Here is a 17,130-nt window from a genome sequence, read left to right on the forward strand (position 1 = left end):
CTCTGATATGCAAATGGACCAAATTTACATCTGTCCAAAAAAGTGTGACAGTGGTCCTTTTTGGGTGTAGTCTCTGCAAGGCTCCTGCACTGCCCAAGGTGCACCTTGTGAAGGCCTTTCAATAAATACCTTTCTCTTTTAACTCTGTCTAGCCTCTGTTCTAGCCATTCCAGGCACCACTTTCACTATTATTACTGGAAGTTATTAATACACAATTATTAATGCACAAGGAATTAATCAAAATTGCTTAATTACCTAAAGCAATCTGTAATTTAAGAACTCTACTTGCAAATGAGCACAGATTCATAAATGTGTGGACAGCAAAAACTCCAATTTTTGTATTCTTTACCACACACTGCATAACCATTTTTCCTTTCCCTATACTGAATATTCTTAGATCAGCAGCCTCATAACTTTGTGTACCTCAAGATAAATCAGTAAGTCTTACCTAGTTCTCCACCAGAAATGGAAAAATCTCTTGGCAGGATGATCCATTTCTGAATGCAGTGAACCCTGTTGGTAGCAGTGCTGTTGACTCTGTTGATTCCCTCCTGGATGGCTCTGTAGATCGCCTGGTCTCTCGTAGCTACAATCTCAGACACTTTGGTGGCTTTACTACCAATCCTCTGGCAGAAGTCTCTGGCTTGCTCTGTGAGAATGTCAGTAGGATCAGATGTATCTGGGTCCAGCACACTCTAAAATATCAAATGAAGTGAATAATGAAATGCTCATTCTTATAAGGCATTAACAGGTTTGCTGCCCAGGCCCTCCCCCTTGGGAAGAAGGCTCAGGATAAACACACAAATATTGTATAATTCTTAAAAAGCAGAAACACCTACAGATCATAAAGGGCTTTTCTTTCCACTTGACTACCAAATGCAAATATTTTCAGCTTATATGCAGATGTCATGAACAGACTTAAAACATGTGAATTAATTAGTCCATAGAGTCCATCTCTGACCTTGAATTTCTGCCATATTTTCCAAATGATTCCATTGTTACAGGGAAACATTTAGCTCATCATTCAGTGGAATAATTATGGTGTAATGTAAACAGCTTGAGATAGAAGTGCTCTTAGACAATATTTCTCTTGTACCTGAAGATAGGGAGTATCAATCATAGAGGTAAGCAACTTGAAAACACCTAAGTGGCATTCACTAGGTATGTCCACAGAACTGAAGTTTTAGGAAAACAAAACTGATGTTTTAGGAAAACAGTGATTTCTCAATTGAAGCTTATACCACAGCAAGGCTATTAATTATTTTGTTCCACAGTCATCATTCTTGTGTTATAAAAATAACAAATTAGAGAGAAATGTTTCTGTTGGAAAGTTTCCAGGTTTGCCCATAACAGAAATATTGGTTTGTTTTGCTCATCTGTAAGCATAAAAGCTATTGTTGTGTTCTGTTACAGAAACTTCTCGATATTCCAGCATTTCTAATATTAAAATTTGCATTTAAATAGAAAATAGCTCTTATTGTATATGTAGGAGAAACAGCAGTAAATATGTGGATTTTTAGCAGGTCAGGTAACCCTAAGTTTAGACCCAGCAGGATTTGTCTGTAGTTGTTTCATGTTTTTTCCTCCTGCTAACATCCCCCTATCTAATTTTAGTTCTTTTTTATAAATGATTCAAAATTATTATTCTTTTGTTAGGTGCAGGTGTATAACTTCACCGAAGGCAGTAATAAAACTGGTTTACCTTTAGGGTCAGGAACATGGACAAAAACTTCTTCTTATCTCCAATGACCATAGCATTACTAACAATTGGGAGTTCTTTTTTAACAGCATCTTCGATGGCAATTGGAGGCACGTTTTCACCTCCAGCTGTAATAATCAAATCTAGGCAAAAAAAAGAAAGGCTATTAGTTGAGTTCAAATAAATTCCAAAGATTAGGTTAATGTTTGGCTCAACCTGCTTTTCTTATCCTGACATAAAAAATAAGAGGTGCTTTTGTTTCCAAGATAATATTTTCCAAATACCACAAATCCTATTAATTACCTTCAAAACTAAAATGCTACTATTTTTCAAACGTGTGCTCAAGTTCTCAGATCTCCCTCAGTGTATTTGCTCCAGATACTTTTTACATAATCCAGTAACAGTTTATTCTCAAGGGACTGTTACATAACTGGAATTTTTCTGTGAGAGATCATCTCTTCCAAATTAGCATAGGATTCACCCTCTATGCTATTGTTGCTATCTCACCAAAAAGCAACTTCATTGTTAACATCATGATTAAAACCAATTCTTAAATCCACCAAGAGGGGTCAGACAAAAATAAGCTACTACTGGAGGAAGGCTTGATAAAAGCAACATTTGTTCTGAAGTGTAATACATACATTCAGTGAAATTATTACAAACTTGAATATTCTCTAAGTAAATTCCAATTCTTTGCTTTTGTTATATTGGTGACTTCTCATTGTCCTCAAATAATTGTCTTTGCAGCAGTTCAGAACATGCTTCACCAAATAACACAGACACACTTTTCTAGGTCTAACTTTTCCTTTCATTCCACCCTCTTTTTGCAGTTTTCCTGTCTTTGTCTCAGATCCTCTACCAATCTCTCTGGTCCTTCGTTTTTCATTGTCCTTATTTGGATTTCAATTTAAAACGCCAATGAAACTGGACATATGGTTGTTTTGTCCCAGATTGTCTTCCTATCCTACAATTTAGAGTAACTGCTATTAGTTCAGCAGTCAAGACAGATATAAGAGAAACACAAATATTATGGATTGAGACAAGGGGTTGTTACTGCCGTGCTAAAGGAAAATAAATCAGACAAGAAAACAAATTAAAATCAAGACAGCTGCATTTGGTGCAGGCTATTAATAGTAACAACTTCAGTCCTGGTTCCTAGCAGGACATGCTACCTGTGACAAATTCACTCTTCTGTGTTATCTCCCTAGTGATTCATTGTGTGTTCTAAGTTGATATTTACTCAATTCTTCAATCTTCCTCAGTTACATCTTTCCTTATACGTATCACAAAGAAAACCTCCAAGTCAGCAAGTGACCAGACTCAGTCTCCTAAGCCTTCAGCCAGCATCCTGTAATAACACCTAAGGGCATTGCTTCAGCTGCAGCTTTCCCTTCTGCTCTCGAGCCTCAGCTCTGGTCTCTGCAAACACTTCACCTCAGGCACTAGAGGAACTGACCTCTGACCTACAGCAACAACTTCTGTATAACACAGGGTGCCTCTCCTTCCTGTCTAAACATTCTGATGTGCAATTAAGACACTTTGGCAAGATTCAGAGGGAGACTGGACAGCCTAATGATATCATTCAAATCAAACCAGACATTTTAAAACTGTGTTAGTAGTTTATATTGCTAATTGTAATTAATACTGAGTAAAGGTCTGGGAGATGAAAAGCCTCATTGTAGGAACTGAATCATCTCCACCTACTACAGACTAGAGGGAAACCTTCCCTGAACACAGAGCACACTGTGGTTTTCTCACAGGAAAGTTTATTTTACCTTCCTGTTAGGGCAATGCTGCCAGCATTAGAGGAAAGACACTTCATTAGATGGACCACATCTGAGAGATGACTGAATAGTGCTGAACATTTACCATGAAGAGAGAGCAAGATTTTGCCTATTACCTTTAATTCTTCCAGTGACATAGAGAAAGCCATCCTTGTCTAGCTTTCCTAAATCTCCAGAATGCAGCCACCCCTCCTCATCAAAGGCTTCTTTTGTTCTGTCTTCCATATTTAAGTAACCCATGAAAACAGTCCTTCCCCAGAAACAGATTTCTCCATTGCCTTCTGTATCATTGTCCACCAGTTTCACTCTGCATCCAGGTGCTGGTTTACCACAGCTACCAGAGAAGAGCAAGAAAAACCCCACAAGGATCATAGAGACATCAAACATAATACTGATAAGCTGTCCAACATGCCAAATCCCTGAAACTGTCAAAGTATCCGTGACTGCAAATATCACTGTGCTGTAACTGTCTGACAGCCATGGAATGCTCCTTCACTAGGGCACATTTGTCAGGGTGTCTGAGCACTTTCTGGAAGTCTGTGTTGGCCTGTGCTTGCTGCTTCCCCCCACTTCATCTTCAGGCATAAAACCATTTTTTGTTTTGAGGTCTTGCATTCCTCCCTTGGGCCAGGGCTAGGGTATATGTCAGATGGAGTCACTGTGCTTGGCTATAATGCTATAGCTCAGTTTCACTGCTCCTGGCACAGTGTGCCATGGAGTCAATATGTTCAAATTCTCACCTGGAAATTATTCTGACTCCCAAAGCCACAACAGAGTGGCAGTGCACTCAGGGGAAATAAAAGAAGCTGTAGTATCTTTGCTGGCCTTAGTAAATACTCCTTTCATAGATAAAATTAAACAGATCATATTAAAAAAATAGTAATAAAAGCAAAATTACCTGTGCTGCCTGTAAATGTAAGGCCCAGACAGGCAATGTGGGCCTGTGGTCTCACTCATCCCATAGGCTTCATACAGGGTGATGTTTAGACCCAAGAAGAAATAAAGTGTTTCTGTATTGAGAGGAGCAGCACCAGAAAAATGCTTCTGACAGGAAGAAAGCCCAAGTGCACTGCGGATTTTTGCAAGCACTAAGTAGTCTGCTAATCTTGCCCAGAGCTGCTTTAGATCACTGGTGAGTACAAAATACACAAGTCAGTCAGAGCAACCGAAGAAGTTTTCAAAACAAAATCAGGCACAGATCTTGTTTGGAGATGTATTTGTTATTTGGTTTTGGGTGTTAACAGAAGTAAGGTGACACATTCATCCTTCTTTCATTTATTACTGAATAAATGAAAGAAGATGAATGTGTCACCTTACTTATATCCTATCCTTCTGTCATTTATTTATTATTTTTTTCATATTATTTCATTTATTTCTGTCTTTCATTTCTCCTACCTTTGGAGCTTTCCTACCTCCAACTCCTGAGGTATCTGAGTTCAACAAATACATAAAGTATCCATAAAAACATATTGTATACAACACAGCTCTTGTATTCCTGATTTTTATCAGGTAAATGTGTCTCTGAGAAACTACACCACTGAAATCTGAAATTTGAAGATCTATCTGAGAAGCTGAATAATAAGATGAGCAAAGGAATATCATGGAATGATCTTTATATTTAAATATTTGCTGCGTTGCCAAGCCAAATTCTACCCATTTATACAAAGAGTCTCACTGAGGCTTCATGGTTTATTACAAGCAAATTGCTACTTCCAGGTTGCTGGAAATCTCACTCATATTACTACATACCTGTTTGAGCCATTCAGGTTCCTCTCTAAGTTAAGTGACATAGCCCAGGACAGCATTTTCTTCTTCATAAATCCTGACTGAGCAGAAGCATCCTTTAACTTCTCCATGATTTTCTCCCATACTCGGGGAACTCCCATGTGAGATGTTGGCTGCACATCTTTTAGTGTGTTGATCAAGCTGCCCTGTTATAATAATTAAATAAATTCAACAAAAGGCACACAGAAGAGATAAAGGGGTTTGGTGCAGTAAAATCTGAATGTTTAGTTCTGTAGAACATCACTAAATATGTAGGACATAAAGAAGGGCTGCTGAGCCCACATCAGCCAGCCATATGCACTAATATGTGTCAGGTTTGACACATCGGGGGAGGTACATACACAAGGAGGAAAAACACACATGGTTTAGTTCCTTCTGCCTCCCTTTTCTCCAAAAACTGCTTATACTTCTTTAGCCTTAAAAGAACCTTATGGATATGAATTATATATTTGAATTAGAATCTAGAGCACTGGATCACAATGAACTTTATTTTTCCATAACTCTTAGAATAATGGACTCTCAATCTTCATCCTCTACAACTTCTCAAATATCATATTCTCTCCTTGTGATGTTTTCTAAGAGAAAGAAGTGCAGTCTTAATTAGATGTAATGCAAGACAAGGTACCTTTAGAGCATCTGGCTCAGCAAAGTAAACTTGCTCTCCCCATTTGATTCCAGTCCACAGGTCATAGATCTGTGCAGCTATATGGCTGAGTGGAAGATAACTGACTATAGACTCCTGCTGGACCTCTGCAGGTTGCATACCTCCTGCTCTGCTGCAATGGGCTGATGTCCAAGTTATCTGTTTAAATAAATAATAAAACACATTAGGTATGGTGAGGATTTTGGTTTGGGTTTTTTTTTTTCCTTTTTCCCTCTTAACACAAGCTAAGGATCCTCTTGCTATGCTAATGAAACTGAAAAATCTGTGCTCACAGAAAGACTTTGCAATATTGACCACACACCAGACTGTCAGTTCCCTGGGGACACTGCCAAAAGCCAGATGACCTTTGCAGCAATACAGAAGAGCAGATAATGTAAGTAAATACAGCATTTGTGGTGCCTGACTGGGCTGTGAGCACTAGCAGCTCCCCATGCCCTAGTGACACACTGAACCAGGCAGCCATGGGCTGGATGGATGAGAAACAAATTGATCTGTCCCTTCCTTTGCAACTCTCCAGCTCTGCAGGCTTTCTATTAAACCAGCATCTTCCACCAGTGCTGTATCTGCAAGTTAGAAAACGAACAATAAATACACTGTGATCAGTGAGCAAAAAAGGACAATCTAGTATCAGCCACAAGCTCATTGCCTGATACTGATCATCCCCTCCCTAAGCACTCAGGAGGAAGAAAAGAACTGCCCTCTGCTCCTCTGGGATATTCAGTGGCTCCCAAGGGACACATACACACAGCACTCTCATGAGAGGCAGCACCTACATGAATAGTTTTGAAGTTGTGTTGCTTGACTTCTTAGTGAACCTGGATGATGTTTCCCCCTCCTTCTTACCATTTCCCACTGTCTCAGAAGATGCAATTCAAGGATGCTAAATATGCATATCTTCATCATCAGAACACTTATGGAAGACCCATAAATATATGTGATGGTGTGAGAAACAGTGGAGAAGATATATGTGCACAAAAATAAAAAACCAAAACAAACAACACCCTCCAAAAAAACCCCAAGTAAAGCAGAAAACCCCAAGCAACAAAAAGAAACAGCTCTTTCTCAGAGGAGTCTGTAATCCAAACTGGGCAGTGCAGGATACAGGAATGAGTGTTCAGGATGGCAGAGTACAGACACAAAATCAAAAATGTATTCCTGTTATCACAGCACATTCCTGTCAGCTCCTTTGTAATAAATGAAAAGGTACAAGAGTAGGCTTGGCCTAAGGAAATAGAGATTCTCAAGAGAGGGTTTTAAAGAGCAGCATGCTGCCAGGCCAGGCCATCCAGGTTTAGGTGGAAGCACTGGACAAGCAGCTATGGGAGACTCACACAGTAGGAAGAACAGGATGTCTTTAAGATGGGTCTGTATTCATTGCTTTTACTCCAAGCCTCACACAGGCACACTTACAGCAGATCTGTGAGGGTCTTGCAGGTCCGATTCAGCATTGGTTTTGCACAAGAACAGTGACAAATATCTTTGACTAAAGAAGGTAGCAGCAGAGCTAGAGGCATGGTGTGCTTTCCACTTTTTGTCAACATAAAAATAGCCTGTTTGTGATCAGCAGCCAAGAATAGTTTGGCAGCTGGCATGGAAATGACACCAGACTCTTGAGATAGAAGAGCACAGATTTGCAACATCAAATCAGTCTTTTTGTTTGCCAGGTTTATTATGTTATGCTTCCAGGTACTACTACACTAATTTCCTACATTTGGGTGAATTGCTGTTTTCACATTGTGCATGTCTGCAATAATTTCTGCTTTATTTTAAGGGGTGAGGTCTCAACTTAGACCATCCCTTTTCACAGATTCTCTATGTATTCAGAAAGGTTCCCTACCACTTTCTACTCTTGCTCAGCCACCAACCACGTATCTTTCTAAACAAACCTCTGTGGAAAGTCCTTTTAGCAAACAACTTTGCTTTTGTCTGTAACTGGAAATTTTCTGTTTGCAACAATGCAGGTATGGCTACTGTTAGCAGCAGCACTGAGCACTGGAGCTGTATTATCCTCCAGTGACAGACACAGTAACCTGCACACAAGTCCAGGAACAAGAAACAGCAAAGTAAAAAACCTACACATCCACCTCAAATTTTAATAAAATCTGCAAAAGCAGTCCATAGGCTGTTTTGATAGTAGCTGGCTGATATATATGATTTGCTCATTTCACAGTGACCTATGACATCACTTGAGAGACTTTATGGCAATCTGTGAATTATATTTATTAATTTATGCATTAGATCTCACAAGAAATACAGTGGGTAAAAATTTAATTTTCATAAAGAACTGTTCATCTTTGTGAAGTGTTGTTTGAATGGAGTTTCATTCTTTACCTTGCTTGTACTTTACCAGAAACAGCTGACTGCACTTTGGACATTGCTTTGTAGTACACTGTCCATGCTGTAAAAGCAAAAGCATTTCAGGGCTCTAGGATGTAGCAGGCATTTAAAACCACAGGAATACACATCCTCACACTTTGCTGTTTCTCTGCTACAGGAGGAGTGTAAAGTACCTACATTGTCATGACTCAGCATGGCTCCTTTTGGCTTCCCAGTTGTTCCGGAGGTGTATATCAGAACACAGCACTGATTCGGCTTCTGGGAGTTAATAATGTCATCCAAAGTACTGTCAGAGACATCACCTCCCAGCTCCAGAAACTCTTCCATCTAGAACATGGAACAGAAAATACAGGATACCAAATGGCTTCTTACAAATTGATACATTACTGCATCTTTCCTCTCTCAAAAATGTTAGAACGTTTCAGTGCCTTATTCTGAACATGTGTCCAAGGCAAGTTTCCCCTGATCTTGGCTATGGAAGAAATATGGTGAGTCTATGGTAGGTTTTAGAGCTTAATGTGTGAATTGCAATCAGACTATCTAAAACTGTGCTGCCATGAGTCTTTTCAATATCTAAGAAGGAATAGAAATACTGTTCCTCCTCCACCATCAATACTATGGATAAGTCACAGAGGCTAAAACTCTTACACTCTCACACTGTAAGAATAATTTTGAGTATTATTTAAAGGAATCTGGATGCATCATTTTTAAGAGTATACTTGTGACAGATCATCTATAATTCATTGTACACTATATAACTATCAAGCAATTGAATGAAAGCTTCTTTGCAAAAGCATCATTATCTAGATGTATGAATGTTTGCCCAAATTATGTGCTCTTTTATAGGAAACAGCATATGATACTGGTCATAGCTTCCATTCAAATTTGGTTCATTCTAGAGTGAGATAAAACTTTAATGACACTGGGCTTTTGTGCCACACAAATTGGCCTAGAAGAATTCTGAACCTGCTCCTCTGTATTGTATGGGTTGCTCCCTGATGCTTCTGTTGCACACCCCTGATGTGCTGTTAAGTGTAGCATTGATCACAATGTTAATTGGAAATTAAGAGTATCACAGCACTTTTTAAGAAAATGGATAACCAAACTGTCAGTTTTCTATTGCAATCATGTGATTCATACTGTGCTACAGAAGTGTGTTATTCAAATGCAAGATGCAACACCTTCATTTTTCAGTGATTTCTTGGAGCTGTATCTAGGACTACTAAGCAGTAATGGGGATGATGAGAAAAACAGAGGTAAAAAAGGAGAGCCTCTATAGAGGGTACTTAATTTCTTCTTTCAGACCTCTGGCATTGCCACTGGGCTACTAAGATTACAAAAGTCAGCCTCTGTGGCACCTTAACCTCCTTTTCTTGGGTGGTAAGGCTGTCCTAAGGGTAATTCATCAGTTTTATAGTTTCTTCCAACAAACCACATCTCTGAAAAGAGAGGCACTGCACAGCTCAGTAGCAGGTCATATTCTATCCCTTCCCACAGAATATGGCTGCATCAATTTCACAAGCTCCTGGAAAGCCTGGTGGTGTGAAGGCTGTAATTGTTTGTATGTCACTAAGCAGCTGCTCCTGGTTTCCTGACCTTACTGTATTCTCACAGTGGAATGCATTGATCACTGAGAATCTGTTGCTCAGGCTTTGTTTACTGAGCAGCACCTGCAACAGATTGTGTTGGCATTCCAGCGAGTGTGGAAGGTACAGAAACAGTCACACCACACTCCTGACTCTGCATTTGCCTTCTGGAAACACGCACTGCTCAGCCAGCTCTGTCCCTGCTGCTGCTCATCACATGGCACAAATGGCACAAATCCCTTTCATCAAATGCCACATGGGTTAGTAGTTTGCTCTGCATCACACCTCAGCAACAATCATTTCTGCCTTTGATGAGCTGATCTCTAATTTTTCCTTTAGATGACATAAACTGTGGCAACTGTCAGACACTCATAGTTATTCTGCTCCTCTGAGAAAATGCCCAACATAACACCTGCACACTGAACCAGAGTTTAAAAATACAGAAATTCTCAGGCATTTACATTTCAGGAAGTGCAAGTTGTTCAAGAATTAAATGCTAGCACCTTGTCTTTTTAAATAGTCAGATCATCTTTGTATTGATATTTTATTGTACAAGATGCAAGGCATGCTCTATACCAATATGTACACTATTGGAACACTAACAGTTTATTATTAACTTATATGCAAGACATAAACAAAAACCACAGAAGACATTTTTCCTATCAGATTATCCAAATTGCAAGTATGTAAAACATTTCTATGCTGTTCAGTGTTCATTATATTTTTATATACTGAATACATTATATTTCTTTTCAATATATTTTTTCCACTGTTAAAGCTTTTCAGCCTAAAATCTGATAATTAGTCCAGTTAAAATACTGGATTCTTTAAAAATTTCTGAATTCACATGCATTAGGGGGCAATTTTTAACCATTTGAGAGTACACATTCCCACCTAAAACCTACAGGTGCTTCAATAACCTAGTCAAGTTAAATATCAGGAAGACAAGACAGACAGTAAAGCAAATACTTTAAATGTGAAGTATCAAAGGTAAATTAAACACAAAAAGCTGATAAAGCTTTTGAATGTGTTTGCTGGAACACAGCAATGCATTCTAAATGGTATATAATCACAGTAGAAATTTATCAAATAAATAATACCCCATGTATTAACCCCATACATTATTTGGTTATGCCTCTATTCTAGTATTCACTCACCATGTACAAATTTGGATGTCTCTCTGCAATGGAGTCCTTATATAGCACCACAGCCTTCAAGTGTGGCAAGCGATTCCAGATCTGTTGCATTTTTTAAAACAAAGTTATTATTTATTATTCATGTCTTGTGTGGGCTTTTATCCACTCTAATGTTGCCAAAACTGTAATGGCTTGACAGCCACAAAAACCTCCCATATTCTTCCACCTCCAAATATTCTCCCCTAAACTCATCACCAACTAGCTCAACTAGAGGCAGAGGGAAGTGGGAGGGAACTACACAGTCTACACAGACTACACAGTCTGCTCCAGGAAATCTAGTTTCAGTCAAAAGGTTTAAAAAGTGAAAAATACACCAGAAGTGGCTCCTCAGCATCCTCCTCAAAATGCACAAAAGGGCACATAAAGGAACAGTGCAGGTCAAGCTAGAAGCTGATCCTCACCTGTGATTACTAATGAAGTCCCTCAGCAAAAACTGCCATCAAGTGCTAATAAAAGTTCTACTTCCTTAAGGAAAAAAGCAAAGGAAGCTGTAAGCACATTGTAAGGATAAATAAAAATAGAAAGCTGCAGGCTTACAGGCAGACAGCAGTGATTTTGTGCTTTGCATGGCCTGCAGGAAGCATTGATTTCACTGAATTCTGTGGGATCCCATGCCTCACAGATGCCTTTCAGTTAATCACATTTTGAACTGAATTTTGCCAATACAAAAGCAGTGGCTTGATGGTAGCCAGTATGTACATATTATTAGGAGGATAACAATTGAGATGTTATTTCAGTCTTGAGTTCCAGAAAAAAAGTTTCAAAAAACCCTCTGCTGGATAAAGCAGTGCTGGCCAGAGCTCTCTTATTCTACATAATGTGTATGAACCAAACCCCTCGAGTTATTCCATTTGGATTCTTCTCTCCATGTTCACAACAGCTGTAGTGGTTTAGGTTCACTAATCTGAGTTTCCTGGCCAATGCACCAAACAATGTGGTGGGTTTAGTGCTGACCAAAATCACCAGTGCACCCACTAGAATTACTCACCCATTTCCTGTTGTGAATTATGAATTAGGAGGAGGGCAAAACAGGCTCAAAACTTAAAAAGTATGAAGAAAACTTTATTAACAGAACTAGAAGAACAAAAATAATCAGAATAAAACCTTCAGAATACTTTTTCTCCCCCTGCCTGACTCCTTTTCTTTCCTAACTGACAACATAGAGACAAAGCCTGGGATTTTCAATCAGTTACTACCTCTACAATAGTCTTTCATCAGTTTTTGTAGGGAGAGGAGTTTTCTCTTGCCATGCCATGGAGACTTCTCAACAAGAAACAGTTCTCTTGTAGCTTTTCAATTTCCATGAATAGCAGCCGCCCAGGGAAAAAAAAAATCTGCAATTGTGAAGCTCCTCCCATTTTCACAGCCTTCCCACAGCTGAGTGAATAGGTCATGTCAGCTCATGGGGTATTATTTTAAGGATGAGCTGTTCAAAAGCAAAGGTTCTCTTCATCTATCTCTGTGATAATTTTTATTTCTGAGAACAGAGGTCTTCTTCTCTCCCTGGGGGCAAAGGGTCTTCATCACTCTCATCTCTCTAAGCTTCTCATAGAATCACAACTTCTTCAACATCTACTTTGCTTCATCCTAGATGCCTCTGCTCACATCCACAGTTTGAACACTCCATCCCCCCACACTTTCTCATGAATTAAAGGTGAATATTTTAGTGTATCATAGTCCATCTCCATGGCCTTACCAAAAGAACTTTCAGCCCCAATACTAGCGCATCTCCTCATTCTCCTTCCATTTGGGACTTGACTCCTCCTTTACTGACTTTGGTGACTTTATATTGTCTTCTATGTATCTTCACTCTGTCCTTTTCTCTCCTTTGAGAGAGGATCAAAAGGTCTGCAGGTCTGTGCAGTGAAGGAGTGAGTATCCTGCCCAGACCTGCAGATATCCTGCCAAGACCCAGAGCTGCTCCTGGGGCCCAGGGCTTAGTGTCAGTGAGATGTTAGCAGCCGTGGCCCCGCAGCCTCCCACCCCCTGCCCGGCCACCGCTGGGGTCCGGTCTCAGCCCAGCCAGGCCGTGCAGGGGCCAGCCAGAGCAGAGCCCTTCCAAGGCTGGTCACCTTTCAAGGCTGGTCACCTTTCAAAGATGGTCACCTTGCAAGGCTGGAAGCAAGAGAAAGATTTCCTGGCCTTGCCCGTTTTTAAAATGTGGATTTCACAAAGGCGGACCCAGCTTCTAAACGGTTTAATACATTGTCAATTCTCAGAGCTAGCCAGCTATTGGTTTTTTCTAGGTACAGAGGAAGCTTTTAGCAGCCTCCTCCTAAAAAAATTGTCACACTATTGTCACAGTACAGCTGGCCTGGAATGGACAAAGTAAATCTGAGCATAACACAAATCCAATTTGCCTGGCCTGGTTCATGCCTGAACATGTTCCCAGAGAAGTTACAGGGGACCCTCAGCCGTCTCCATTCAAGCTGAGAAGCAAGCACATCACTGGCCAGAGATCTGGGCAGAAAGAGATCCCAGCCAATAGATATCTAAGCCTGGGAGTTTTGAATCAAGTATAAAAGTGAGCTCTGCATAATGAACAAAGCTGTTTTGTCTCATGAGAATCTGGTTCATGAGTTGTGGAGTTTTCATCTCCCCACCCACAACCAGCATGTTACAAAAAATCATTTGTGTGGGTGGCTTCTTTCCTTCTCACCAAATATGAACTAATACAAAACCAGGAAAGGAACATAGCCTGGTATGGTGTCAATGGCACTGCAAGAAGGCTTGTCTGACTGTGGGTTTTTATACAATATTAAAAAAAATCTCCCTCCATATTGCATATAAAACATAACTACAAAATACAAAGTAATTAATGAACAGCACATATGAAATACACTTGAAAAAACAAAAAAACCCAAAAACATATTTTCTCTCTTGCAGGTATGTGGTTTTGGCAGAAAGCTCCACCATGGAGGGCCCTCCTGCTTCAGCAAAGAGTGCCATTTGGTGCACGTTTGATGAGTCCACAGGCCTCCCTCAATATCTGACAGCCAGTCAAGCCCTTCCCAAGAGCTGCCTGTGCTCCTCTCCCAAGTCACCTGGCCTTCAAATCGGTCTTTCCATCTGGCACTGCTGCCCAAGAGTTCTGTCAAAATTGAGATTGTTCACTTATGGAGGCTCCTGCTTTCTCACTAAGGTCTGTCTAATGTTAACCACGATGCCACCAAAGTGCAGTAAACCCAAGAGCCTTAATGGCTGATAGTACAAGCAGGAAAAGATGATAACTTGGAAGGAGTATCATTCTCTTATAATTCTGAACACTGACACCTTTAACATTTAAATGGCAGACCTCTACAAACCTGCATCAGCATAATCTCTTCCATTCAAGTGGACTGTGCTTTTCCAAACAGAATCAGGTGGTGATAGTAAAAACATGGGATTAAAATGTGGGTTTTTTTCAGGTAAGCCTGCAGTGAGCTGTCTGCTGGTGCCACAGACACTGCAGAGGGTCAGAGTCACCCATGAGCTCTAACACAATATACCAGATTTCTGAGTAACAATACACACTTCACAAAGAAAGGTTTTATGACACAGAGAGTGTACATGGTATTCAGGACCAATACAGCATTGAGAAATGAAAAACTGTGGCTTCTCAGTAATCATTCAGCCACCTTGTACCTGCATTATCTTGTCCAGCTGTTTCTGATTTTCCACAACCATTACATCAGTCTTGCTGTCATGAGCAATGTAGTGACAGGCCTCTGGAGAATTGGTTGTATAAATTCCTGTGACAATTCCTCTGCATCAAAAAATTCATATATATTTAAGAACATACATTTATATGCATACACACACATATACATGCATGTATTATCAAAAGAAAATAATAATCAAAGTTTGGAAGAAACCTGAAGGTATGAAGATATGGAAGCAAACAGCAGGACAGCTCTAATGTTTGTTTCACATATTCAGATACACATGAATCTCTGATTTATGCACATTGCAATAACTAATCTCTGAACTATTCAGTAGAAGATGCTGTAGGTTAGGACTCAGTGTTTTAACTCAGTTAAGGTTACACAGGAGTTAGCTCGGGAAGTGATAAAAAAATCTCCACTTATGTCCTCTTTTTGTTCAAGCTGTGCACAGATTCCAATTTGGATTTCATTGGTACAGAACAGTTGAAGAAGTAATATCCCAATTACCAGGTATCAAGACAGAAGAAATCAGAGTAGTTAATAGTATATTATTATCATTAATATAAATGAGTGATTCTCATTAGTTTCCCACATCTTCCATTGATAAGATCCTGTACAAGAGCTTCTGTGTGACTGTCATGGTTAAGGCCATGGCAAACAGGAGGTATTTATGAGTGTCTGGACTATTTGGGATATGAGACTCCAGCAGGCTGCTGAACTGAACTGAACCCATGTTAATCAGTAGCAACACAACTTCCAAGATATGACACAAAATACTTGATACTGACTTGATACATTTCCTAGCAAAACAGAAATCCCCAAATTCCCCTCAAAAATTAATCCACCCATGCACTTCCCCCCCCAAATATCTTACCCAGCAAAAATAGCTCCAACAGCTGAGATGAACCATTCTGGAGAATTAAATCCAAGGATTGCTACACTATGGAATCGTTCAAGACCAAGCTTAAAAATAATACACATAAGGTTATATAATATAGGCCCACAGGAGAGAAACATGCATACAAATATAAACCATGGAAACTTTTGATTTATTATTACAGTAGTGACAAGGCATGTGAAAGCATGTTTTGGTATTCATAGCAAGCCTGGTATTTATCAGCAATTAAGAGGATGTGAATTTTCCACTACCTTCTCCTGTCTGTCTCTGCTTCCCAGAAAGGCCCAAGACCCATTTCAATATGAACAAGAGCATAATGAGTACTAATATTACCCTACATTTAGAATGTTTTAAACATTGTCTTTATCTCACCAAATTCATGATAGCAGTTTTCCCCTATTTTTCTTTCTGGATCTTAAGGCCTCATGCTGAGCTCTGCACCCATGTCCCACAGACACAGTGCAACACAGCAGCTCCTCACTTGCAGTCAAGGTTCCCTGACAGCAGTGTTATCTCTGACCAAAACTCATTTTCATCATTATCATTTCAATGAAGAATATGACTACTGATCTTCAAGCAAAAAACCTCTTGTATATTGTAGAGTTTGGGGTTGGAGTTTTTTAGATAAGTTTTTTTGGGGGGTTTTAAAGAAGACTAAAGGATTAAAGGCATTGGTTTTGACTTCCTGTACCTACCTTCAAGAAGCTCTTGGCTGCTTTCCTAGAGAGGCAATAATATTCTGAAAAAGTTATTTTCTCCCATTTTCCATTCTTTTTGCTGGCCAAAGCATTAAGAGATCCGTATTTTTCCACACTCTCCTTGAACATCTGATGAACTGTTATGGGAGTCTCTGGGCATGAGTTATCTATTCTCAGTCTGACTCTGCCATCAGCAAAAGAAGTCCACAGGGACTCTGGAAGGGAAAGCACCATTGTCAAGATAATCTGTAATTGAAGAATACCATGTGACTGTGTATCAGAAGGCAAGAGGACTGAATAAAAATCATAGGACTAAGCACAACTCTGGCACTTCCCAGCTCTTGAGAGAAGGGCTTTCCAATTTTCTTATTATCAAATATACCATGTAGAAAGCAAAATCTTTATTTCTTATACTTTGTTCTGCATCTTGAATAAAAGTACCATACAGAATTATGTTGATGATCTGTGTGTTGCAGGCACATTTCCAGTTTCAGAAGAATCTGCCTGTGCTCAGCTCTGCACTCCCCCTTGTGCCAGGGGAGTAGCTGGTGAATCAGAAGGCAAAAGAAATACAAAAGATATGAAACCTTCACCCCTGTTCAGTAACCAAGCTCTTTTTGCATGTTATCTCTTCCCTACCTCCTGCCCCTCCAGCTATTCTCCTTCATCCTGTCCCTCTTTGCTGTTACTTCCTACAGTTTTTCCCTCCATCATCTGCCCATGTTCTAATGTGTCCATTCCACTCACTCCTGTCTTGCTCTGGTCCCATGGTTCAGTTTTTCATCTTCTGCTCTTGTCTTCCTCACTGTCTTTATGCCATCCACTTTTTTCTCCCTGTA

At 39.7% G+C, this 17,130-nt stretch overlaps 1 protein-coding gene across 1 annotated transcript in view; it reads right to left on the reverse strand.

Annotated features, from left to right (window-relative positions):
- ACSBG1 (acyl-CoA synthetase bubblegum family member 1) overlaps positions 1–17,130 on the reverse strand; it is a 36,027-nt gene that overhangs the window by 2,471 nt on the left and 16,426 nt on the right. The window contains exons 3-13 of the mRNA XM_058846704.1: positions 16,289–16,506; positions 15,570–15,658; positions 14,676–14,796; positions 11,013–11,093; positions 8,447–8,596; positions 5,894–6,070; positions 5,233–5,414; positions 4,382–4,612; positions 3,600–3,817; positions 1,703–1,842; positions 449–695 (exon numbers count right to left, since the gene is read on the reverse strand). Coding sequence (XP_058702687.1) covers positions 449–695; positions 1,703–1,842; positions 3,600–3,817; positions 4,382–4,612; positions 5,233–5,414; positions 5,894–6,070; positions 8,447–8,596; positions 11,013–11,093; positions 14,676–14,796; positions 15,570–15,658; positions 16,289–16,506 — 1,854 coding nt within the window. The remainder of the gene's footprint in view (positions 1–448; positions 696–1,702; positions 1,843–3,599; positions 3,818–4,381; positions 4,613–5,232; positions 5,415–5,893; positions 6,071–8,446; positions 8,597–11,012; positions 11,094–14,675; positions 14,797–15,569; positions 15,659–16,288; positions 16,507–17,130) is intronic.

The sequence above is a fragment of the Poecile atricapillus genome, chromosome 11, assembly GCF_030490865.1.
Source record: "Poecile atricapillus isolate bPoeAtr1 chromosome 11, bPoeAtr1.hap1, whole genome shotgun sequence".
In the NCBI taxonomy this organism is placed as follows: Eukaryota; Metazoa; Chordata; class Aves; order Passeriformes; family Paridae; genus Poecile; species Poecile atricapillus.